This window comes from Symphalangus syndactylus, chromosome 1 (assembly GCF_028878055.3).
Source record: "Symphalangus syndactylus isolate Jambi chromosome 1, NHGRI_mSymSyn1-v2.1_pri, whole genome shotgun sequence".
Classification (NCBI taxonomy): domain Eukaryota; kingdom Metazoa; phylum Chordata; class Mammalia; order Primates; family Hylobatidae; genus Symphalangus; species Symphalangus syndactylus.
Window position 1 is genome coordinate 103,931,915 of NC_072423.2, and position 25,251 is coordinate 103,957,165.

The 25,251-nt window shown below is 43.7% G+C and overlaps 1 protein-coding gene across 5 annotated transcripts in view; it reads left to right on the forward strand.

The window, feature by feature from the left end:
• Positions 1-25,251, forward strand: part of ARHGEF3 (Rho guanine nucleotide exchange factor 3) — a 361,980-nt gene that overhangs the window by 122,824 nt on the left and 213,905 nt on the right. For 4 of the 5 annotated variants that reach the window (XM_063645526.1, XM_055273347.2, XM_055273309.2 and 1 more), the window contains one exon: positions 2,709-2,775. In XM_063645526.1, the coding sequence (XP_063501596.1) occupies positions 2,709-2,775 (67 nt within the window). Of the gene's footprint in view, positions 1-2,708; positions 2,776-24,307; positions 24,352-24,645; positions 24,781-25,251 lie in introns of those variants that run through there. The other variant, XM_063645523.1, reaches the window with a different exon arrangement.

Sequence of the window (25,251 nt, forward strand, 5' to 3'; positions counted from 1 at the left end):
AGATTTGCTCTGATGCTTTTTCTTTGGCTATGAGGCCTGATGGTGGGAAGCCCTGCTAAGTTGCTGCCCTCCCACGAGGAACCCCCAGGCAGCTTTCTTTCAGGGGTATGCTTTGCCCTGTTTGGTGGCGCTTCTCTTCATGTGAGAGGGACAGCATAATCTGGATCTGGAGTCAGACACATCTGAGTTTGAATCCCAAATTGGCCACCAAATAGCTGTGTGACATCTGGCATGTGGTTTAACCTCTCTGAGCCTCAGTTTATCTCATCTATAAAATGCAGTAGTGACAATGTTCCCTTTATATCATATTACATAATGTTATATAAAATTATGTTGTAAGGTTATTTATATGTATGTAATGCCATTATAATATATTGTATATAAAATGTTATATAACACCCTTATAATGCTGTCTGTATGTCATGTATTTACATTATAACATAATAAGCTACCTTATAAGATTATTGTGAGACTTAGAGTACCTAAAGTGCTTAGTCCTGGGCACATCTGTGACTGAATCTGTGTTAATTATTGTGATAATTAACATTATGTGTGATCTTCTGTGGATTGCAACATATAAGACAAAGACACATTTACTCAGAATATTCTGGTATATATTGTTACTTTAGAAGCAATGAATTCCATCAAATAATTAGGAAAGCAAAGCCCAGTTATGACTGAGAGGGAAGGGAGTGGTATCCAGGGAGAAGTATTGTTGAAATCCAAAAATTTTGTTTTAAAACAGACATTTATTTTCAGAAGGACTTAGACCAACATGTAACTTAATGGAGAAGGGTATGAAACATAAATAACCACCCACATGTTCTCTGTCTTGCAATGTTATTAGCCTGGGTTTTTATTGCTTATGTGTGGGTGAAGAGGAGGGTGAGGCAGGAGTGGGCCTGATTTAAAGGCACATCAGGTGGGAGTTCCCATAGTTTTGGTGAGTTGCCCTGGCTCTTCTGTGTCAGCCCTGCATCCTGGGTTGAATGTTGTTCTTGGAGCCAGGTGTTGAGAGAGAAAGGGGGACGGGGGCACCACGCTGACAGCTGGTAAAAACTTAGCAATGACAGAACCAGAGTTAGAGTCCTCATCTCATCTTGACTCAACACAGAGGGTATTATTTCCCCTGTTTTGCACGTAAGAAAACCAAAGCTCAAGGAATTAAGCCTCGTGTTCAGAGTCACAACGCTAATAAACACCACGGGATTTGAGGTCAGACAACTAAGAACAGAATCCTGATTTCATCTGTGTGGTCAGAATCAAAGCACTTAATATCCCAAGGCCTCAGTGTTCTTATCTATAAAATGGGTACAATAACGCGTCCTAACTCACAGGGTGAGAGTCATGAGATTAACTATGTAAAATATTAGCATATGCTTTTTAAAGTGCTCAGTATTGGTTAGTTGCTGCTATTATTGTAATTACCTTGTATTTTATGTCTTTTGTATGGTAGAGCCAATCAAGATTTTCACTCAGGTCTAACGTACTACAAAGCCTGTACACTGGTCACTACATGCTTTCTGCCTTGCATTATTGCTGATTACAGCAGAGAGGTCAAGGTAAAAGTGACTATTGTGTAACTAACCTTTTGGGGTTTGTTTGTTTGTTTCTGAGATGGAGTCTCGCTCTGTCACCCAGGCTGGAGTGCAGTGGTGCAATTTCGGCTCACTGCAACCTCCGCCCCCCGGGTTCAAGCGATTCTCCTGCCTCAGCCTCCCGAGTAGCTGGGATTACAGGTGCCTGCCACCACGCCTGGCTAATTTCTGTATTTTTAGTAGAGATGGGGTTTCGCCATGTTTACCAAGCTGGTCTTGAACTCCTGACCTCAAGTGATCTGCTTGCTTCGGCCTCCCAAAGTGCTGGGATTACAGATGTGAGCCACTGCACCTGGCCAGCCTTTTGGTACATCAGTGACTAAAGCCCCAGGAAAAGTCCAAGGTGGATGCTTTTCAGGGATGCTTTTCAGCAAACATGAAATCTGAATATCCATATTGACAGACATCACATGTTTTAGGGGAGTAATTTATCCATAAAAATATTGAAAAAGGTATTCCTGTAGTTATATTGGCAGCTACAAAATTTGATTCAATTTGGGAGACAGAAATAAGGTGCTTCTGGTGTGCCTGGAGTCTCTTTGTGCTGGTCTGTCTGGAAGCTGCCTCCACTGCCTCTAAGGAAATTGATTCATGTTGAGAGGTTAACAGGTGAGGAAGCCAGTTTCAGCTTGTTAGGCAGGGGCTAAATGTCCCGTTGATGGTTGCTTTAAAAACCTGGAGCTCAAATATACCCCTTGTTGGAACTCCCCAGCATGTCTGCGTGACAAGGGAGAGTTCCAGGCTGAGCTGAAGCTATACATCTCCTGATAGTGTCCATGTGGGAATTGCGTCTGTGTGAAAATTCAAGACAAAGATTGGGAGCCTGGTCTGACTTTTTTATTGCATCCAGGTTGCGTGTTAGATTTTATTTTACTTTGTACAGATGAAGGGCTATTTTAAGGGACTCTGGGACTTTCCTCCTGGGGAACTGAGAAGGAGTTTGGGGTGAATTTGGCTGCTGAAGATTGCAGAGCTGTTGAAAACTCCATCCACCTTGTTTGGGCCATTTCTTGAGGCATCTCTCTTTTTGATAAACCTGCATTTCAAAGCAGTGACTTCCTCTGAATATCCAACCACTGAATAATGAATACATTGTCTTTTCTCTTCTAGGCCTAAGCGGCAGCGGCAAAACAACTTTCCCATGTTTCCCTCTCCTAAAGCCTGGAATTTCAGAGGGGTAAGTGTTGCCCTGGGTAGCCCCTGCTGTTAAATGTCCTATTATGGATACATGCTCTGGCTTCCAGAACAGACACTGTCTGGGTTGGTTTTGCTAATCAAAGTTTCCATCAAGAGAGCATCTGTGCTTTACCACTTGGGGAAGTCACACTTGAATCAGTGGTTGTGGGTTAAGTAAAAACTCCAAGTGGTGGCCAGGCGTGGTAGCTCACGTCTGTAATCCCAGCACTTTGGGAGGCCAGTGTGGGAGGATTGCTTGAGCCTAGGAGTTTGAGACCAGCCTGTGTAACATGGCGAAGCCCCTACTCTACAAAAAAAATATGAAAATTAGCTGGGCATGGTGGCATGTGCCTGTAGTCCTAGCTACTCAGGAGGCTGAGGTGGGAGGATCGCTTGAGCCCAGGAGGCAGAGGTTGCGGTGAGCTGAGATCATGCCACTGCACTGCAGCCTGTGCAACAGAGCGAGACTCTCTCTAAAATTAAAAAAAAAAAAAAAAAAAAACTCAAGTGGCCCAGTAAGCTTCTGCCGACATTCACCTGCCCTGAAGGTCTTGGGCTGCAGGAAGCATCTTGCGAAAAAGCTAAGAAATGTCAAGTTTGCTGAGGCAGGCATTGGCGCTGTTTTCTTTGGAACCTGGAGGGAACCAGTGTACAATGAAGGAAAAAAGAAATCAGAAATGTACAGTTTATTAATCCGTAGATTTATGCCTTCACAGGGAGCTTTGTTTTCCAGAAGGAGAAGTCTGTAAGCTTTAAACAGATTTTAGGAATCATAAAATTTGACCAAGCACAAAGCAATCAACCTTGCTTGGGAGATATAGAGGTATAGGAAGGGTCAGATTGAACTTCCTGATGCAAGGTTGTCTTCCTCAGCATAGTAGTGATGATAATAATAATAATAGCCACAGTGTATGGAGGTCCTGCTGTGTGCTAAAGTGAATTCTAGCACTAACCTCAGGAGCAAAACTTGCATCTGTAGAGAGTGCTCTGAGCTCTTTTTCACCTCCAGGTCTTTGCACATGTTCCTTCTGCCTAGAGCACTCTCTTTGCCCAGCACCACACTCCTACGCACGCTGCTCTTGGCCCACCCACTTCACCCACTGGGTGTCAGCCTTGACATCACCTCCTCTTGGAAGAAGCCCTCATGACCATCCCCTGAATCTGAGTTCCTGAATCTCCTATGTACCCCTGCAGTTTCTTACTATTGTGCTTAGTTAGTCCTTACTGAAATTTAAGATTGGAAGGCTCAGGCATGAATAGTGTAGCAACCTTGTCTTTCTCTCTTGTCCACTACTGTATCTCTGGGCCTAGCACAGTGCCTAGCACATGTATGCTTAATTAATTTGTTAGATGAATGAATGGAATGAATGAATACCTTTCTCGCATCCATCTGATACCAAATACTTTTCTTGCATCCATCCACATGTTATCTTTAGATTGCGTTTCAAGTTCAGGTCTTTAGTCTTTTTAATACTGTTCTGACTGGTTCTATTTACACTTTAAAATCTCGTATAGGTCTCAGTCATTTTCTCCAAGTGTCTTATTAAAAATAAATATAGATCATGGAACTATTTTAGCTCAAGTTACAATATGCTTTTTATTGAGTACAAAGAGAAACGTGTTGACTTCTGAAATAGATGTGCATGTCTTACTGAATGCAAGTCATGCACTTCCTAAGTCATTTATGGTTTTGTGGGTAGGATCTCCATTTCTCAAAGTGTATCCAGTTGTGTGATCATAACCATCAAGTAAAAAAAGGCTTGTGTGGTCAGATCTATTTGGGACATACTGAGCGTATTAAACTAAATATGCTCGCTACTGCAGGGCTTCTTAGAGCCTTTGATGTGTTGATGTACGTGGAGACTCCATAAGGAGAATTGGTGGAGTTTGTAGCATTTCCCGAAGTCATTGATCATGAAATCCCTTGTTGACCAAGTAGATTGTATACACTTTGGAATAGCTGATATTAACAGTCAATTTTGAACTATAGAGAAATTAGATCTCTTGTGAGCAAGTTAGCCTTTTTGAAGGCCTTTGTTTTCAGTGCTTGCCCTATCCATCCTCCCTTCAGTATTGCTCCCCTTCTGCTCCAACAATGGTCATTAGCCAAGGCTTATGGGTACATGTGGAGTGACCAACCATCCAAGTTTGCCCGGGGACTGTCCTGGGTTGAGCACTGAAAGTCCTGCACATCAGGAAATTCCCTGGAACCAGGCTAACTGAGACAATTGATTACCCCACCTATGGCTACGAGACCTCTTCAACTGTTTTCCCTTGAAAAATGTTCTGTGAATTTTTTAGCACAACTCTAGTTTATAGAACTTGTTACTCAAAGGAACTTGTTAGATACATACTTGGTTTAAGTGACCCTCTGTTTGCCCCATCCTTGCCAAATCTCTCTAACACAACAGTCACATTAATTTGCTGGGCACTGTGGCACACACCTGCAATCTTAGGGACTCAGGAAGATTAGGCAGCAGGATTGCTTGAGGCCAGGAGTCTGAGTCTTATCTGGGCAACATAGCAAGACTCTGTCTCAATAAATAAATAAAATAAAATAAAAGTAATAATTCACTGCAGAAAACAAACAAACAAAAAAACACCAACCCTGCCCCTGGCTAATTGCAACCAAGTAGGTTTCAGAATTCAATGCAATGTTGACTTCAGGTTCAGCCCTCAAATTCTTAGCTAGCTCACAAGATTTTCCCAAGCAGAAAAAGTTGTCAGTTAGGTGATCAGGCCATTTGTGATGTTTATCTTGATCTCCTGTCCTTGCCTTGATTTCTTCTGGGCCCTGAGGCTTATTGGTAAAATTAGACAAACTGACATCAAGATATAGCAGAGGGAGACGTTCAGGGCCTGGCCAAAGGCCAGATTCCTCCTTGGCCAAAACTGATGTCTCTTTGCCTCAGAGTGTAATCCACAGTGACATGGTCAGGGATTGGGGAAGGGAACCCAACCAAGTGGAAACACCCTCACTCCCAGCCGGGACACACTTTGTAATAGTTATTATGGTAATTAAAATTGAAGAACGAGAAGGATGCAGAATGTCAGGATGAAGACGTGTGAGGCATCATCTAGCTGACACATCTTCTGTAATGAAATCTGACTCCCAGGTCTGTTAGGCCAGGATATGCATGCTGTTCTAGGGCCGGGTATGCTTTTTGTGAACACTCTGCTTTCTTCTTTATTTAGAAAGGAAGGTTTCAGAATCTCCATGCTAGCAAATTTTCCACGTTTATGTATGTGTCAGAGAAAGCCATTGTATTATAAGCATTTGCAATTTCATTCCTCTTTAGCTTGCAAAGAAAAGGGATCCAGGCCGGGCGCACTGGCTCATGCCTGTATTCCCAGCACTTTGGGAGGCCGAGGCAGGAGAATCACTTGAGCCCAGGAGTTCAAGACCAGCCTGGGCAACAAAGCACAACCCTGTCTCTGAAAACAGAAACAAACCCCAAAATTAGCTGCGCATGATGACCTGTTCCTGTAGTCCAAGCTGCGAGGGAAGCTGAGGTGGGAGGACCACTTGAGCCCAGGAGTTTAAGCCTTCAGGGAGTGATGGTTGCACCTCTGCACTCCAGCTTGGGCAACAAAGAGAGACCTTGTCTCAAGAAAAAAAAAGAAAAAAAAAAGGAAAAGGATCCAGTGTTTGTTCACCAGTGTCCTAGGCACTTGTGAATTTAAGGGAATGGGGTGGGGGACGAGGTGATGGTGAGAAATGGTTTGGAAAAGGCAAGAGAAGAAGGAATCACGTTGCTCTCAAGGAGAGGTACAGTGGGAGAAGCTGGTAGGCAAGATCTGGGTGGCTGAGGAGCAGACTTTTTGGGAGAAGAGAGAGAGATTTCAAAATAACTTTAAAGAAAGTCTTGCTGAGTGAGTTGTATTGCACCCCCATCTTTGTCTTCCCTGGAAACATTCCCTGCAGACTTCCATTAGTCCTCAGACATTAGGAGTTGCATTAGGAGTTGCATTTGTGTTTTTCCTTTTTTTTGCTGGAGTGTTTGGCTGTAGAGAGGCTCAGAAAAGGCTATTGACACTCATATTATACATCCCCTCTCCTTACCAAGTGGTTTAGCCCTTTCCCGGATTGTCATCTTCATTAATTGCAGGGTGCATTCTGCCCTTCAGTTCCCATGCTTGTCTAAGGAGACAGAGGCCCTGGGTGTTACCAACCCTCCAGGACTTCCCCACCCTCCTGAGCAAGGTGTGGCACTGTGCCCACCACTTACCAGACCCACAGGTGCTGCAGATGCATTCACCAAGAGAAGCAGAGAGGATGGTTTGGGCTGGAGTGGACATGGAAGGAACAGTAAGAGAAAACCATCACAGAATGGGAGGAATGAGAAGGCTGAGAGAGGAGGAACCCTGGGGGGTGTCTTACTGTGAGGCAGCTTCTCCATCAGGTGCTCACTGCACATCTGCTCCCATCTGGTTGGGGCAGTGCTGAGCTCAGAGTCCAGAATTTCCACCCTTCCTTGTGAAAATATTTGCTGCAGCTCCTCCTGTTGGGGTGGGGTGGAGGCACTGAGGCGCAAGGAAGACACACACCCTAGAGCTGTGAAAGTCTCTGGAACACAGCTCCTGCCATTGCCTGTAAGTTAACTAGGAAATGCTTAACCAAGACCTGCTGTGAGCAAGGCATTGTTTTAGGTGCCAGAACTGAGGTTTTAATTAAATACGGACCAAATTTCAGAGCCCTTTTTGTCTGTCTCCTTCTCCAGTGCCTAGTCTTCACTTTTGTCTATTCCATTTGAGAAGATTTTCTAGACTCTGGGGCTTAGAAGTAACTTTGGACATTGTAGCCCTAACCTTTTAATATTTAGATGAAGAAAACGAGACCTTGTATATTAGTCAGGACTCTGGGTTATAAGTGATAGAAACTCAGTTAAAACTAGCTCGAGTATAAAGGGAATTGGTTGCTCATGTGACTGAGGGAAACTGAGGTGGGTGAGCTTCAGGCACAGCTGTTTCCAGGTGTATTCCTTTTCTCAGCTTTGCCACACTCTTGGTTTGTCTTCTCCTACTGCAGATGGATGTTTTTGAAGGAACAGGGTGACCATAAATGGCCAATTTCCAGAGGCAAGACAGATTTGCTTCCAGGATCCACATATGAAATCCCAGTGTAGGACTCTGATTGTCTGGGCTTGGGTCACATAGCTATGCCTTGGCCAATCGCTATGGTCAAGAAGATGGGGTACTATGATTAGACAGGCCTTGGTCACGTGCCTCCCTCCATAGTCAGGGAGCCAGGTGGACAGGGCTCTGTAACTGGTAGCTCCACGGGAGCCACTTGAGGTGGGGAAGGGGCAGCTGCTCAAAGAAAAAGTTTGGTGTTGTTACCAAAAGGAAGTCTGGTTCCTGGACAGCCAGAAAATAATGGAGCCCACTCCTAAGGGTCACTCACAGTGGAGAGATCAGGACTAGAATCTTGTCTTTTGAAAAGAGGTCCTGAACCTTCTCCACACTGCCTTGACCCATTCCATTCTCTGTGTATAGAAGGAAGTTGCCAAAACCTCATTGTAGCCAAATGTTTCTTGAAGGTCAGATGGAGAGTTGCTCTGAAATTCACCACTCAGTAAAGTGACAGAGTCTCTAATGCTCGCAACACACCAGGCCAGGTCAGTATGTATCGTGGCTTTACCATCTCTTCACTGCAAAAGTAGCCAGCAAGCCTTTCACTTCTCTTGCAGCCTCAGTTTGTGCATTTACTTCTGTTGACTGAACGTCAGCCCCAGGCCAGGCTGTGGCAGTCCTCCATGGTAGATAGTATCTATTCCCAGTCCAAAGATGGGGAAACTGAGCCCCACCCCTGCTATTTGCCTAAAGTACAGGTGTAGTAATTGGCAGAGTCAGCATTTGAATGCAGGACTTTTTCTTCCCAGGCCATTAGAGTGTATTACCTCTTTAAAACAAGGCTGATAACACATACCTTGTCCCTAAAGGAGGTTAGACGTGAAGAACTTTTTAAAAGATATTTTTAAACTTTTCATCACCCAGAATCCCTTTTGATTTCCTTCTACTCTCTTTGACTTTATTTTAAACCTTTGAATCTTCCCTACTAGATGTATGAAAAAATGATTTGTTACCCCAATTTTGTAATGGTAATTACTAAAACAATAGCAATAACTTCATTTATCCCAGGTATCTAACCCCTGGCATTCACTTACATTTTACCAGGCACTGTGTTGGGCACTTTGTGCATATATTACTTCTCAGAAAAATCTTAAGAGGTGGGTATAGTTTCAGCCTCATCTTCATTTTATAAATGAGAAAATACAGTACCTTAATATTCTATTGCTGAGTAACAAATTATTATGAATTTAGCAGCTTAAACAGCAGTCGTTCATTAGCTTGGAGTTCTGTGGATTAGAAGTTAGGACATGGTGTAAGTGAGTTATCTGCCCAAGATCTCGTGAGACTGAAATCAAGCTGTCAGTCAGGGCTAGAGTTTCATCTGAGGCCTGGGGTCTTCTTCTAAGTTCATTTGGGCTGTTGGAAGAATTCAGTTCCTTGTGGTTGTCAGGAGATTCTCATTTTCTTGCTGGCTGTCAGCTTGGGGTCGCTGTCAGAGAGCTTGCCATGTCATCTTCAAAGTCAGCAATGGAGAATCTCCCTCACACCACATCCATTCATGCTTCAGATCTCTCTGACTTGAGGAAGAGCCAAATTCCTTTTAAGGGCTCATCAGACTAAATTAGGCCCACTCAGATAATCTCTCTCTTGATGATCGAAAACCCAATGATTAGTTACCCAATCATGGGGGTGATATCCCATGACATTTCTAGGCTCTGTTCGCACCCAAGGGGAGAGGATTATACAAGGTGTATGCACTAGAGGATGGGAATCTTGGGGACCATCTTAGAATTTAGCCTACCACACAGAGGTTTAGAGAAGGGAATAACTTGCCCAGAGTCACACCATAGGTAAGTGGTGAAGCTAGGATTTGAACCTGACCTCACCTCATTCCAAAGTACATGTTCTCGGCCAGCATCTGTTTGGAACTTTTCTTTAGTATGAAATTATTTTCAAGTGGGGGGAATATTTGCAGTATTCACCTCATACTAACCTCTCTAACATACAGAGGACTCTTGGAAAACAGTAACACAAATTTGAAAATCTAATAGGAAAACAGTTAATGGATCAGAATAGGCAGCATAGAAGAGAAAATACATATGACCAGTAATCCGAGTCAAACTGTGCGTTCTAACTAATAATTTACAAATATTTTTAAATTATGAAAGTGCAGGCATACCTCAGAGACATTGCTGGTTCAGTTCCAGACCACCTCAATAAAGTCAATAGTGCAATAAAGTGAGTTACATGAATGTTTTGGTTTCCCAGTGCATATAAAAGTTATGTTTACACTATACTGTAGTCTATTAAGTGTGTAATAGCATTATGTCTAAATATATATATATATATACCTTAATTTAAAAATACTTCAATGTAAAAAATGCTAATGATCATCTGTGCTTCAGCGAGTTGTAATCATTTTGCCAGAGAAGAGTCTTGCCTCAATGATGATGGCTGCTGATGGATCAGGGTGGTGGTTACTGAAGGCTGGGGTGGCTGTGGCAATTTCTTTCTTTCTTTTTTTCTTTTTTTTATTATACTTTAAGTTTAGGGTACATGTGCACAACGTGCAGGTTAGTTACATATGTATACATGTGCCATGTTGCTGTGCTGCACCCATTAACTGATCATTTAACATTAGGTATATCTCCTAATGCTATCCCTCCCCCCTACCCCCACCCCACAACAGGCCCCGGTGTGTGATGTTCCCCTTCCTGTGTCCATGTGTTCTCATTGTTCAATTCCCACCTATGAGTGAGAACATGTGGTGTTTGGTTTTTTGTCCTTGTGATAGTTTGCTGAGAATGATGGTTTCCAGCTTCATCCATGTCCCTACAAAGGACATGAACTCATCATTTTTTATGGCTGCATAGTATTCCATGGTGTATATGTGCCACATTTTCTTAATCCAGTCATTGTTGTTGGACATTTGGCTTGGTTCCAAGTCTTTGCTATTGTGAATAGTGCCACAATAAACATATGTGTGCATGTGTCTTTATAGCAGCATGATTTATAATCCTTTGGGTATATATCTAGTAATGGGATGGCTGGGTCAAATGGTATTTCTAGTTCTAGATCCCTGAGGAATTGCCACACTGACTTCCTCAATGGTTGAACAAGTTTACAGTCCCACCAACAGTGTAAAAGTGTTCCTATTTCTCCACATTCTCTCCAGCACCTGTTGTTTCCTGACTTTTTAATGATCACCATTCTAACTGGTGTGAGATGGTATCTCATTGTGGTTTTGATTTGCATTTCTCTGATGGCCAGTGATGATGAGCATTTTTTTCATGTGTCTTTTGGCTGCATAAATGTCTTCTTTTGAGAAGTGTCTGTTCATATCCTTTGCCCACTTTTTGATGGGGTTGTTTTTTTTTTCTTGTAAATTTGTTTGAATTCATTATAGATTCTGGATATTAGCCCCTTGTCAGATGAGTAGATTGCAAAAATTTTCTGCCATTCTGTAGGGTGCCTGTTCACTCTGATGGTAGTTTCTTTTGCTGTGCAGCAGCGTTTTAGTTTAATTAGATCCCATTTGTCAATTTTGGCTTTTGTTGCCATTGCTTTTGGTGTTTTAGACATGAAGTCCTTGCCCGTGCCTATGTCCTGAATGGTATTGCTTAGGTTTTGTTCTAGAGTTTTAAGTCTTTAATCCATCTTGAATTAATTTTGGTATAAAGTGTAAGGAAGGGATCCAGTTTCAGCTTTCTACATATGGCTATCCAGTTTTCCCAGCACCATTTATTAAATAGGGAATCCTTTTCCCATTGCTTGTTTTTGTCAGGTTTGTCAAAGATCAGATGGTTGTAGATATGTGGCATTATTTTTGAGGGCTCTGTTCTGTTCCATTGGTCTATACCTCTGTTTTGGTACCAGTACCATGCTGTTTTGGTTACTGTAGCCTTGTAGTATAGTTTGAAGTCAGGTAGTGTGATGCCTCCAGCTTTGTTCTTTTGGCTTAGCATTGACTTGGCAATGCGGGCTCTTTTTTGTTTCCATATGAACTTTAAAGTAGTTTTTTCAAATTCTGTGAAGAAAGTCATTGGTAGCTTGATGGGGATGGCATTGAATCTATAAATTACCTTGGGCAGTATGGCCATTTTCACGATATTGATTCTTCCAACCCATGAGCATGGAATGTTCTTCCATTTGTTTGTATCCTCCTTTATTTCATTGAGCAGTGGTTTGTAGTTCTCCTTGAAGAGGTCCTTCACATCCCTTGTAAGTTGGATTCCTAGGTATTTTATTCTCTTTGAAGCAATTGTGAATGGGAGTTCACTCATGATTTGGCTCTCTGTTTGTCTGTTATTGGTGTATAAGAATGCTTGTGATTTTTGCATATTGATTTTGTATCCTGAGACTTTGCTGAAGTTGCCTATCAGCTTAAGGAGATTTTGGGCTGAGATGATGGGGTTTTCTAGATATACAATCATGTCATCTGCAAATAGGGACAATTTGACTTCCTCTTTTCCTAATTGAATACCCTTTATTCCCTTCTCCTGCCTGATTGCCCTGGCTAGAACTTCCAACACTATGTTGAATAGGAGTGGTGAGAGAGGGCATCCCTGTCTTGTGCCAGTTTTCAAAGGGAATGCTTCCAGTTTTTGCCCATTCAGTATGATATTTGCTGTGGGTTTGTCATAGATAGCTCTTATTATTTTGAGATACGTCCCATCAATACCTAATTTATTGAGAGTTTTTAGCATGAAGGGTTGTTGAATTTTGTCAAAGGCCTTTTCTGCATCTATTGAGATAATCATATGGTTTTTGTCTTTGGTGCTGTTTATATGCTGGATTACGTTTATTGATTTGTGTATGTTGAACCAGCCTTGCATCCCAGGGATGAAGCCCACTTGTTCATGATGGATAAGCTTTTTGATGTGCTGCTGGATTCGGTTTGCCAGTATTTTATTGAGGATTTTTGCATCGATGTTCATCAGGGATATTGGTCTAAAATTCTCTTTTTTTGTTGTGTCTCTGCCAGGCTTTGGTATCAGGATGATGCTGGCCTCATAAAATGAGTTAGGGAGGATTCCCTCTTTTTCTATTGATTGGAATAGTTTCAGAAGGAATGGTACCAGCTCCTCCTTGTACCTCTGGTAGAATTCGGCTGTGAATCCATCAGGTCCTGGACTTTTTTTGGTTGGTAAGCTATTAATTATTGCCTCAGTTTCAGAGCCTGTTATTGGTCTATTTAGAGATTCAACTTCTTCCTGGTTTAGTCTTAGGAGGGTGTATGTGTCGAGGAATTTATCCATTTCTTCTAGATTTTCTAGTTTATTTGCGTGGAGGTGTTTATAGTATTCTCTGATGGTAGTTTGTATTTCTGTGGGATCGGTGGTGATATCCCCTTTATCATTTTTTATTGCGTCTATTTGATTCTTCTCTCTTTTCTTCTTTATTAGTCTTGCTAGCAGTCTATCAATTTTGTTGATCTTTTCAAAAAACCAGCTCCTGGATTCACTGATTTTTTGGAGGGTTTTTTTTGTCTCTATTTCCTTCAGTTCTGCTCTGATCTTAGTTATTTCTTGCCTTCTGCTAGCTTTTGAATGTGTTTGCTCTTGCTTCTCTAGTTCTTTTAATTGTGATGTTAGGGTGTCAATTTTAGATCTTTCCTGCTTTCTCTTGTGGGCATTTAGTGCTATAAATTTCCCTCTACACACTGCTTTGAACGTGTCCCAGAGATTCTGGTATGTTGTGTCTTTGTTCTCATTGGTTTCAAAGAACATCTTTATTTCTGCCTTCATTTTGTTATGTACCCAGTAGTCATTTCAGGAGCAGGTTGTTCAGTTTCCATGTAGTTGAGCGGTTTTGAGTGAGTTTCTTAATCCTGAGTTCTAGTTTGATTGCACTGTGGTCTAAGAGACAGTTTGTTATACTTTCTGTTCTTTTACATTTACTGAGGAGTGCTTTACTTCCAACTATGTGGTCAATTTTGGAATAAGTGCAGTATGGTGCTGAAAAAAATGTATATTCTGTTGATTTGGGGTGGAGAGTTCTGTAGATGTCTATTAGGTCCGCTTGGTGCAGATCTGAGTTCAATTCCTGGATATCCTTGTTAACTTTCTGTCTCGTTGATCTGTCTAATGTTGACAGTGGAGTGTTAAAGTCTCCCGTTATTATTGTGTGGGAGTCTAACTCTCTTTGTAGGTCTCTAAGGACTTGCTTTATGAATCTGAGTGCTCCTGTGTTGGGTGCATATATAGTTAGGATAGTTAGCTCTTTTTGTTGAATTGATCCCTTTACCATTGTGTAATGGCCTTGTCTCTTTTGATCTTTGTTGTTTTAAAGTCTGTTTTATCAGAGACTAGGATTGCAACCCCTGCCTTTTTTTGTTTTCCATTTGCTTGGTAGATCTTCCTCCATCCCTTTATTTTGAGCCTATGTGTGTCTCTGCACGTGAGATGGGTTTCCTGAATATAGCACATTGATGCGTCTTGACTCTTTATCCAGTTTGCCAGTCTGTGTCTTTTAATTGGAGCATTTAGCCCATTTACATTTAAGGTTAATATTGTTATATGTGAATTTGATCCTGTCATCATGATGTTAGCTGGTTATTTTGCTCATTAGTTGATGCAGTTTCTTCCTAGCCTCGATGGTCTTTACAATTTGGCATGTTTTTGCAGTGGCTGGTACCGGTTGTTCCTTTCCATGTTTAGTGCTTCCTTCAGGAGCTCTTTTAGGGTAGGCCTGGTGGTGACAAAATCTCTCAGCATTTGCTTGTCTGTAAAGGACTTTATTTCTCCTTCACTTCTGAAGCTTAGTTTGGCTGGATATGAAATTCTGGGTTGAAAATTCTTTTCTTTAAAAATGTTGAATATTGGCCTCCACTCTCTTCTGGCTTGTAGAGTTTCTGGCAAGAAATCAGCTGTTAGTCTGATGGGCTTCCCTTTGTGGGTAACCCAACCTTTCTCTCTGGCTGCCGTTAACATTTTTTCCTTCATTTCAACTTTGGTGAATCTGACAGTTATGTGTCTTGGAGTTGCTCTTCTCGAGGAGTATCTTTGTGGTGTTCTCTGTATTTCCTGAATGTGAATGTTGGCCTGCATTGCTAGATTGGGGAAGTTCTCCTGGATAGTATCCTGCAGAGTGTTTTCCAACTTGGTTCCATTCTCCCCGTCACCTTCAGGTACACCAACCAGACGTAGAATTGGTCTTTTCACATAGTCCCATATTTCTTGGAGGCTTTGTTCGTTTCTTTTTGTTCTTTTTTCTCTAAACTTCTCTTCTCGCTTCATTTCATTGATTTGATCTTCCGTCACTGATACCCTTTCTTCCAGCTAATCGAATCGGCTACTGAGTCTAGTGCATTTGTCACGTAGTTCTCGTGCCTTTGTTTTCAGCTCCATCAGGTCCTTTAAGGACTTCTCTGCATTGGTTATTCCAGTTAGCCATTAGTCTAATTTTTTTTCAAGGTTTTTAACTTCTTTGCCATGGGTTCGAACTTCCTCCTTTAGCTCAGAGTAGTTTGATGGTCTGAAGCCTTCTTCTCTCAACTCGTCAAAGTCGTTCTCCATCCAGCTTTGTTCCATTGCTGGTGAGGAGCTGTGTTCCTTTGGAGTGTGTCTGGATTTGGTGGGTTCTTGGTCTCACTGACTTCAAGAATGAAGCCGCGGACCCTCGCGGTGAGTGTTACAGCTCTTAAGGTGGTGCGTCTGGAGTTTGTTCCTTCTGATGTTCGGTTGTGTTCGGAGTTTCTTCCTCCTGGTGGGTTCGTGGTCTCGCTGGCTCAGGAGTGAAGCTGCAGACCTTCGCGGTGAGTGTTACAGCTCTTAAGGTGGCATGTCTGGAGTTGTTCATTCCTCCCGGTGGGCTCATGGTCTCGCTGGCTTCAGGAGTGAAGCTGCAGACTTTCGCGGTGAGTGTTACAGCTCATAAAAGCGGTGTGGACCCAAAGAGTGAGCAGTAGCAAGATTTATTGCAAAGAGCGAAAGAACAAAGCTTCCACAGTGTGGAAGGGGACCCGAGTGGGTTGCCACTGCTGGCTCGGGCAGCCTGCTTTTATTCTCTTATCTGGCCCCACCCACATCCTGCTGATTGGTAGAGCCGAGTGGTCTGTTTTGACAGGGCGCTGATTGGCACGTTTACAATCCCTGAGCTAGACACAAAGGTTCTCCACATCCCCACCAGAGTAGCTAGATACAGAGTGTCGATTGGTGCATTCTCAAGTCCTGAGCTAGACACAGGGTGCTGATTGGTGTGTTTACAAACCTTGAGCTAGATACAGAGTGCTGATTGGCGTATTTACAATTCCTGAGCTAAACATAAAGGTTCTTCAAGGCCCCACCAGAGTAGCTAGATACAGAGTGTCAATTGGTGCATTCACAAACCCTGAGCTAGACGCAGGGTGCTGATTGGTGTATTTACAATCCCTGAGCTAGACATAAAGGTTCTCCACGTCCCCACTAGATTAGCTAGACACAGAGTGTCGATTGGTGTATTCACAAACCCTGAGCTAGACACAGGGTGCTGATTGGTGTATTTACAATCCCTGAGCTAGACTTATAGGTTCTCCACATCCCCACCAGACTCAGGAGCCCAGCTGGCTTTGCCCAGTGGATCCCGCACTGGGGCTGCAGGTGGAGCTGCCTGCCAGTCCTGCGCTGTGCACCCGCACTCCTCAGCCCTTGGGTGGTCTATGGGACTAGGCATCGTGGAGCATTGGGCGGCGCTCACTGGGGAGGCTCGGGCCGCACAGGAGCCCATAGAGGGGGTGGGAGGCTCAGGCATGGTGGGCTGCAGGTCCTGAGCCCTGCCCCTTGGGAAGGCAGCTAAGGCCTGGTGAGAAATTGAGCACAGCGCCAGTGGGCTGGCACTGCTGGGGGACCCAGTACACCCTCTGCAGCTGCTGGCTCGGGTGCTAAGCCCCTCATTGCCCGGGGCCAGCAGGGCCAGCCGGCTGCTCCGAGTGCCGGGCCTGCCAAGCCCACACCCACCCGGAACTCCAGCTGGCCCGCAAGCGCCGCGCGCAGCCCTGGTTCCCACTTTCACCCCTCCCTCCACACCTCCCTGCAAGCTAAGGGAGCGGGCTCCAGTCTTGGCCAGCCCAGAAAGGGGCTCCCACAGTGCAGCAGTGGGCTGAAGGGCTCCTCAAGTGCCACCAAAGTGGGAGCCCAGGCAGAGGAGGTGCCGAGAGCAAGTGAGGGCTGTGAGGACTGCCAGCACGCTGTCACCTCTCAGGAGGAGGAGAGGCGCTGTGATTTTTAGAGTTTCCAGTTTTTCTGCACTGTTTTTTTCCCATCTTTGTGGTTTTATCTACCTTTGGTCTTTGATGATGGTGACGTACAGATGGGGTTTTGGTTGGATGTCTTTTCTGTTTGTTAGTTTTGCTTCTAACAGTCAGGACCCTCAGCTGCAGATCTGCTGGAATTTGCTGGAGGTCCACTCCAGATCCTGTTTGCCTGGGTGTCAGCAGCGGAGGCTGCAGACCAGCAGATATTGTTGAGCAGCAAATGTTGCTGCCTGATCTTTCCTCTGAAGTTTTGTCTCAGAGGAGTACCCGGCCGTGTGAGGTGTCATTGTGCCCCTATTGGGGGGTGCCTCCCAGTTAGACTACTAGGGGGTTAGGGACCCACTTGAGGAGGCAGTCTGTCCATTCTCAGATCTCCGGCTGCGTGCTGGGAGAACCACTACTCTCTTCAAAGCTGTCAGACAGAGACATTTAAGTCTGCAGAGGATTCTGCTGCCTTTTGTTTGGCTATGCCCTGCCCCCGAGGTGGAGTCTACAGAGGCAGGCAGGCCTCCTTGAGCTGTGGTGGGCTCCACCCAGTTCGAGCTTCCCGTCGCTTTGTTTTACCTACTCAAGCCTCGGCAATGGCGGGCGCCCCTCCCCCAGCCTCAGTGCCGCCTTGCAGTTTGATCTCAGACTGCTGTGCTAGTGAAGAGCGAGGCTCTGTGGGCGTAGGACCCTCCAAGCCAGGTGCAGGATATAATCTCCTGGTGTGCTGTTTGCTAAGACTGTTGGAAAAGCGCAGTATTAGGGTGAGAATGACTCAATTTTCCAGGTGCCATCTGTCACCCCTTTCTTTGACTAGGAAAGGGAATTCCGTGACCCCTTGCACTTCCTGGGTGAGGCAATGCCTCGCCCTGCTTCGGCTCACTCTTGGTGCACTGCACCCACTGTCCTGCACCCACTTTCCGACACTCCCCAGTGAGATGAACCCGGTACCTCAGTTGGAAATGCAGAAATCACCCGTCTTCTGTGTCACTCACGCTGGGAGCTGTAGACTGGAGCTGTTCCTATTCAGCCATCTTGGCTCCACCCCGGCAATTTCTTAAAATAAGATAACAATGACATTTGCTGCATGGATTGACTCTTTCCTTTCATGAAAGATTTCCTATAGAATACGATGCATTTAGCCCATAGGAGAACTTCCAAAATTGCAGTCAGTCCTCTCAGATCCTGCTGCTTGCTTTATCAATTCAGTTTATGGAATATCCTAAATCCTTTGTTATCATTTCAAGAATGTTCACAGCATCTTTGCCACAAGTAGATTCTATCTCAAGTAACTACTTTTTGGCTGAGCACGGTGGCTCACATCTGTAATTCTAGCACTTTGGGAGGCTGAGGTGGATCACTTGAGGTCAGGAGTTCAAGGCCAGCCTGGCCAACATGGTGAAACCCTGTCTCTATTAAAAATACAAAAATTAGCTGGACACGGTGGCGCAGGCGCCTGTCATCCCAGCTACTTGGGAGGCTGAGGCAGGAGAATTGCTTGTACCTGGGAGGCAGAGGTTGCAGTGCGCTGAGATAGCACCACTGCATTCCAGCCTGAGCAAAAAAGTAAGACTGTCTCACAAAAAAAAAAAAAAGAAACCACTTTCTTTGCTCATCCATAAGAAGCGACTCCTCATCCGTTCAAGCTTTATCATGAGATTGCAGCAATTCACTCACATTTTCAGGCTCTACTTCTAATTCTAGTTCTCTTGCCATTTTCACCACATCTGCAGTGACTTCCAACATGGAAGTCTTAAACCCCTCAATGTCATCAATGAAGGTTGGAATCAGCTTCTTCCAAAGTCCTATTAATGTTGGAATTTTGACCTCTGCCCATGAATCATGAGTGTTCTTAATGGCATCTAGAATGGTGAATCCTTTACAGAAGATTTTCAATTTACTTTGCCCACAGCCTCCAGAGGAAACACTGTCTATGGCAGCTATGGCCTTAAGAGATGTCTTTGTTTTGTTTTGTTTTTTGTTTTGAGACGCAGTCTCGCTCTGTCATCCATGCTGGAGTGCAGTGGAGTGATCTCGGCTCCCTGCAACCTCCACCTTTTGGGTTCAAGCAATTCTGCCTCAGCCGCCCGAGTAGCTGGGATTATGGGCACTGGCCACCACGCTTGGCTAATTTTAGTATTTTTAGTAGAGATGGGGTTTCACCATGTGGCCAGGCTGGTCTCGAACTTCTGACCTCAAGTGATCCACCTGCCTCAGCCTTCCAAAGAGGTTTTTTTTTTTTTGAGTCAGAGTCTCTCTCTGTCGCCCAGGCTGGAGTGCGGTAGCACAATCCTGGCTTACTGCACCTCTGCCTCCCCGGTTCAAGTTATTCTCCTGCCTCAGCCTCCCGAGTAGCTGGAATTATAGGCACCCACCACCACACTTGGCTAATGTTTGTATTTTTAGTAGAGATGGGGTTTTACCATGTTGGTGAAGCTAGTCTTGAACTCCTGACCTCAAGAGATTCGCCTGCCTTGTACTCCCAAAGTGCTGGGATTACAGTCGTGAACCACCGTGCCTGACCTAAAGAGATGTATTTTTTAAATAACAAGCTTGAAAGTCAAAATGACTCCTCTATCCATGGGCTGCAGAACTGATGTTGAATTAGCAGGCATGAAAACAACATTAATCTCCTTGTAGAGCTTTATCGAAGCTCTTGGGTGACCAGATGCATTGTCAGTGAGCAGTAATATTTTAAAAGGTATCTTCTTTTCTGAGCAGTAAGTCTCAAGAGTGGGCTTAAAATATTCAGTAAATCATCCTGCAAACAGATGTGCTGCCATCCAGGCTTTGTTGTTCCCTTTATAGAGCACAGGCAAAGTAGATTTAGCATCATTCTTAAGAGCCCTGGGATTTTCGGAATGGTCAATGAACATTGGCTTCAACTTAAAGTCACCAACTGCCTTAGCTCCTAATAAGAAAGTCATTCTGTCTTTTGAAGCTTTGAAACCAAGCATTGACTTCTCTCTAGCTAGGAAAGCTCCAGCTGGCATCTTCTTCCAAGATAAGGCTTTTTCATCTACACTGAAAATCTGTTGTTTAGTGTCACCTCCTTTGTCGATTATCATAGCCAGATCTTCTGGGTAGCTTGCTGCAGCTTCTACATCAGGACTTGCTGCTTCATCCTGCACTTTTATGAAGACGGCTTCCTTCCTTAAACCTCATGAACTAACCAACCTCTGTTAGCTTCAAACTTTTCTTCTGCAGCTTCCTCTCACCTTCACAGAATTGAACAGAGTTAGGGCCTTGCTCTAGATTGGGCTTTGGCTTAGAGGAATGTTGTGGCTGGTTTGATCTTTTATCCACACCATTCAAACTTTCTCCCTATTAGCAATAAAGCTGTTTTGCTTTCTTATCTTTTTATGTGTTCACTGGAGTAGCACTTTCAATTTCCTTCAAGAACTTTTCCTTTGCATTTACAACTTGGCTGTTGGGTACAATAGGCCTAACTTTCAGCCTGCCTCAACGCTGGACACGCCTTCCTCACTAAGCTTAATCATTTCGGCCGGGCGCGGTGGCTCACGCTTGTAATCCCAGCACTTGGGAGGCCGAGGCGGGCGGATCACGAGGTCAGGAGATTGAGACCACGGTTAAACCCCGTCTCTACTAAAACTACAAAAAAAATTAGCCGGGCGTGGTGGTGGGCGCCTGTAGTCCCAGCTACCCGGAGAGGCTGAGGCAGGAGAATGGCGTGAACCCGGGAGGCGGAGCTTGCAGTGAGCAGAGATTGCGCCACTGCACTCCGGCCTGGGCGACAGAGCGAGACTCCGTCTCAAAAAAAAAAAAAAAAAAAAAAAAGCTTAATCATTTCTAGCTTTTGACTTAAAGTGAGAGACAGGCAACTCTTCCTTTCACTTTAAAACTTAGAGACCATTCTAGGGTTATTGAATGGCCTAATTTCAATATTAGTGTGTCTCAGGGAATAGGGAGGCCTGAGGAGAGGGAGAGAGATGGGATGGTTGGTTGATAGAGCAGTCAGAACACACACATTTATTGATTAAGCTCACCATCTTATATGAGGATGGTTCGTGGCACCCCAAAACAATTATAATAGTAACATCAAAGATGACTGATCAGAGATCACCATAACAGATATGATAATAATGAAAAAGTTTGAACTGTTGAATTTTGAGTGAACAAAATGTGATGCAGAGATGCAAATTGAGCACATACTGTTGGAAAAAATGGCACTGATAGACTTGCTCAATGCAGGTTTACCACAAACCTTCAGTTTGTGGTACCTGCAAAGTGCAATAAAATGAGAGATCCCTATAATAAAAACAATAGCAATAATAATGTCTTTCATTTGTTAGCCTCTGGAATGTGCTATCTACTGCTCCTAGTACTTTGCAAGTAATCACATTCCCCTACAGCACTGTTTAGTCAATATTATTATTATCCTCAGTTTTCAAATGGGAAAACTTCTACCAGAATCATCCTCAAAGACCTACAGCAATTAAGTAGTGGATGTAGCTTTTGAACCCAGTCAGTCTGGTTTCAGAGCCTGTGTTCTCAACAATGTGATGATTATAACAAGTGCAATTGATGCAGAGGCATATAATGTAAAGCATATATTTATAGGATTTAAACCATAACTAAAGAAAAGCACATTAAAACCATAAAAACTAAAATGATCCCTTCTTATGGGGAAAAAATATATTAATATATACATAGAAAAAAGTATCGTCACTGTTGAACAACAATACGGAGTAGACGAAGTCCCAGGGAACTGTTGTTGTGTTAGTTACATATTTTTTATAAAGTCTGAATTTTTTAAAGAGAGTGTGTATTGCCTTTATAATTAGCAAAACAATAAACTTAGAATAATTAAAAAAGAACTCCTTCCACAGTCACAATCTTCCATAAGCAACAGGAGGATTACATTAAAAGTTTCAGGTCTTAGAACACATCGGGGTGTTTCATTGAACATGTGCTGTGGGCCGGGCATCGTGGCTCATGCCTGTAATCCCAGTACTTTGGGAGGCCGAGGCAGGTGGATCACTTGAGGTCAGGAGTTTGAGACCAGCCTGGCCAACATGGCAAAACCCTGTCTCTACTAAAAATACAAAAATTAGCCAGATGTGTTGGCACACTCCTGGGACCCCAGCTACTTGGGAGCCTGAGGCAAGAGAATTGCTTGAACCCAGGAGGCGGAGGTTGCAGTGAGCCGAGATCATGCCACTGCACTCCAGCCTATGCGATAGAGCGAGACTCTGCCTCAAAAACAGAACATGTGCTGTGGCTAAGCCTCTGGGGACTGATGAAATCTGGGTGCACAAAAGGGGCTGGCACATGCTGTGCTGTGCTCTGCAGTGCTTCAAGGTGTTTGCCCCCACCTCCTGTCCCAGTCCTCCCCACCTCCCTGAGAGTCAATCTAGAGGCTACTTCCATGCGCCCTTGGGGTTAGCAGTTTTATTGGTCAGCCCAGAGTCTGAGTTTGGTGGACAGTGCTTGGCAGCCATAATAAATGCTTAGATGGTGAAAAGGTATATGCTTTGGGGTCAGAATGCCAGATTGGGGGCTTTAGACACATTTCAGAGCATCAGATCTCTTATCTGCAAAGTAAGTATGGACAATAATGCCATTTTCTGAAGACCAGAGACTTAGTAATTATGTGTGTAAAGTGACCTGAAGAATGTCTCTCATGTAGGTAAGCACAGAAAATATTAGCTGTATATAACTAGGGTTCCTTTATTCCTGAGATGACTGTTTTCTAAAGATAAGTATTTAACAGATGCTTTTTTTTTTTTAATGTGAGCTGCCCCCTCATAAAGGCAAAACCGACCATACCTGGGTTTCCACTTAGTCCTGCTTGTCTCATTTCCCTTCAGGCAGCAGAGAAGCCAGGCTGTATAGATCCTGACACCTGTGAGGGAAAGCTCACGTCATCTTCAACCTGCTGACACCAAAAATATGCCAGGAACATTGGAGCTCATTCTTAGATTCAAAGCCGTTTCTTTTTCTGGCCATATGTGAGGTCTGTGGGAGTTAACAGTAGGCTTGTGTGCCAGTTGAGCAGATTTGCATTTTTGAGTTTCTAGATGCCTGTTTATTTTATATAGTTATCGTTTTGATTAGTCCTTGCTTAGTCCCTTTTTAGTTCCAGAGTTATGCAGGGTAAAATATGCTTTTACTTTGGCCCTCTGGGTTAATTAGGAAATCCTAGTTGCAAGTGACAGGAACTCAACTCAAATTAGCTTAAGCAAGGAGAGTTTTTAAAGATATAGGGGTATGGGAAGTATTTCGTGGAATGCAGTGGAAGCTCAGAAGTACCTGGAACGAGGCATTGGAAGCCCATGAGGATTCCTGACTCCTCTCTGCTGTTAGCACATTTGCTTGGCCAACTGACTTTTTCCATTTCTCAATACAGTTGAAATGCAGCCATCTACAGAGAGACAGCCTTCTCTCTCTCAAAGCCAGAATTACTAGGGAGGGATTCTGATTGGTCCAGCTTGGATCAAGTGGATACTCTTGGACCAATCAGCAGTGGCCAGGGAGTGGGATTATGCTGTACCACCATGGTGACTCCTATGGTAACCATAGTAACAGTGGGAGTGAAGGGGCAGTTTCTAGAAGGAGGCGGCGGCACTGGAGCAGATACAAATAATTCTTGCCTACAAAATTCTTCCCCCAACTCTCCTCCTATCATAAAAGGTAATCATCCTGATTCCATTTTTTTCCTGTCTCACTCCATGTGCGCAAAACTCCTAACTCCTCTTCTTTCATCTTTGGTTAGAAGCAGTCCATTTAGTTATTGACTTTTTTTTAACCTGGACAATCTCTTCTGGGAGCAAGAACAGCCTGTTTGGCAAGCTATTCAGCAAGACATAAAACATAACAGTCCTCGGGATGAATCAAAATAATAGCAGGTCCTAGAAAATTGTGTTCTGAAATGGCTTAAGGCCATTTCTAGACTGTTGGGAAGTATTGGAGTTCAGTCAGGGGTTTTAAACAGAAGGTGGTCCAAGAATCAGTCTCAGTATTGTTTTGTGGTTGGTCGTATTGATGACTGTTCATGGAAATTTTTATTTTTAATTTTAATCAAATGTAGCCTTTATTACACACAAAAAAATGTCATGGTAGTGATCTTGCTACCTCCAAAAGAGCCTTATGTATTTGAAAGCATGAGAGGAGATGGTGATGTCGAGAACTGAGGGAACATACCTATTTAGAAAATCCTCCTTTTCTGAAGCCGAAACTTCCCTTTCTTTCCTCCATGTTAGGTTTATTTTCTCTTTCTGCCTGTGTCTGAATCTGGGAATGGGAATTGAAGCCTCTTGCATGGTGGTTGGTAAAAGTCCTGTTATTGGATTTTCTTCTCTGTCATCAACTTCTTCCTCTTCACAGTGAGTGTGGCTCACTGAATAGACTGGATGAGATTGGATTGTGGCTCTAATACCACCCCCCTTTAAATGCCCAAATCATACTGCCCGTTAACTCAATTGAAAGACACAGCTAGAAGCAAGGGGAAAAAGATGGGATCCATTAACACACTTCACAGAGAGTGCAGGCAGGATGGAAGGACCACACTACCTGAGTCCTGGGCTTCGCAATGTCCGTATGTCCTATCTCTCTGTACAGTGTCAGCTTTCACCACTGATGATGCAGCTACAAGGACTGGAGTTGAACTTCAAGCAAGAGACTCACAGACAAAGGCGTCCTGGGCCAGTGGCACACACTAGCTTTATCAAAGCGACTCAGGGACAAGTACGCCTGGTCTTTACTGCAGTTTGCCAATTAGCTGGATGAACAGCTGGCTAATTTCTGTTTTATCTCTTGGGCAGAAGATACATGAGGCTAGAACAGGTATCTTCAATGGGGAGCCGAGCTAAGGCCTCATGTATGTTACGTGCTCATGTGTTATTAGTGCCTCTATATTTAGTGCCTTGTAAGTCTTATGCATATTTAGTGTAACCAGATGCCTCATGAATATTAGGAATCTTTTGCTCCTTCCATCCCTTCTTGTCTATGTTAGGTGCACACATTTGACTTACTAACCACTTAATTATAAGTAACATCACTTAAAATACATTCTATTATCGAAGATGAATAAGTCTTACAAACTTATTCTTCCTCTGTAATTGAAATTGGTAGTCTCTAAAAACTAATAATCATTAATCTTGATTGCATGGGGCCCATTTTAAAGTGGGCTGCCCTGGTCAGGCACGGTGGCTCACGCTTGTAATC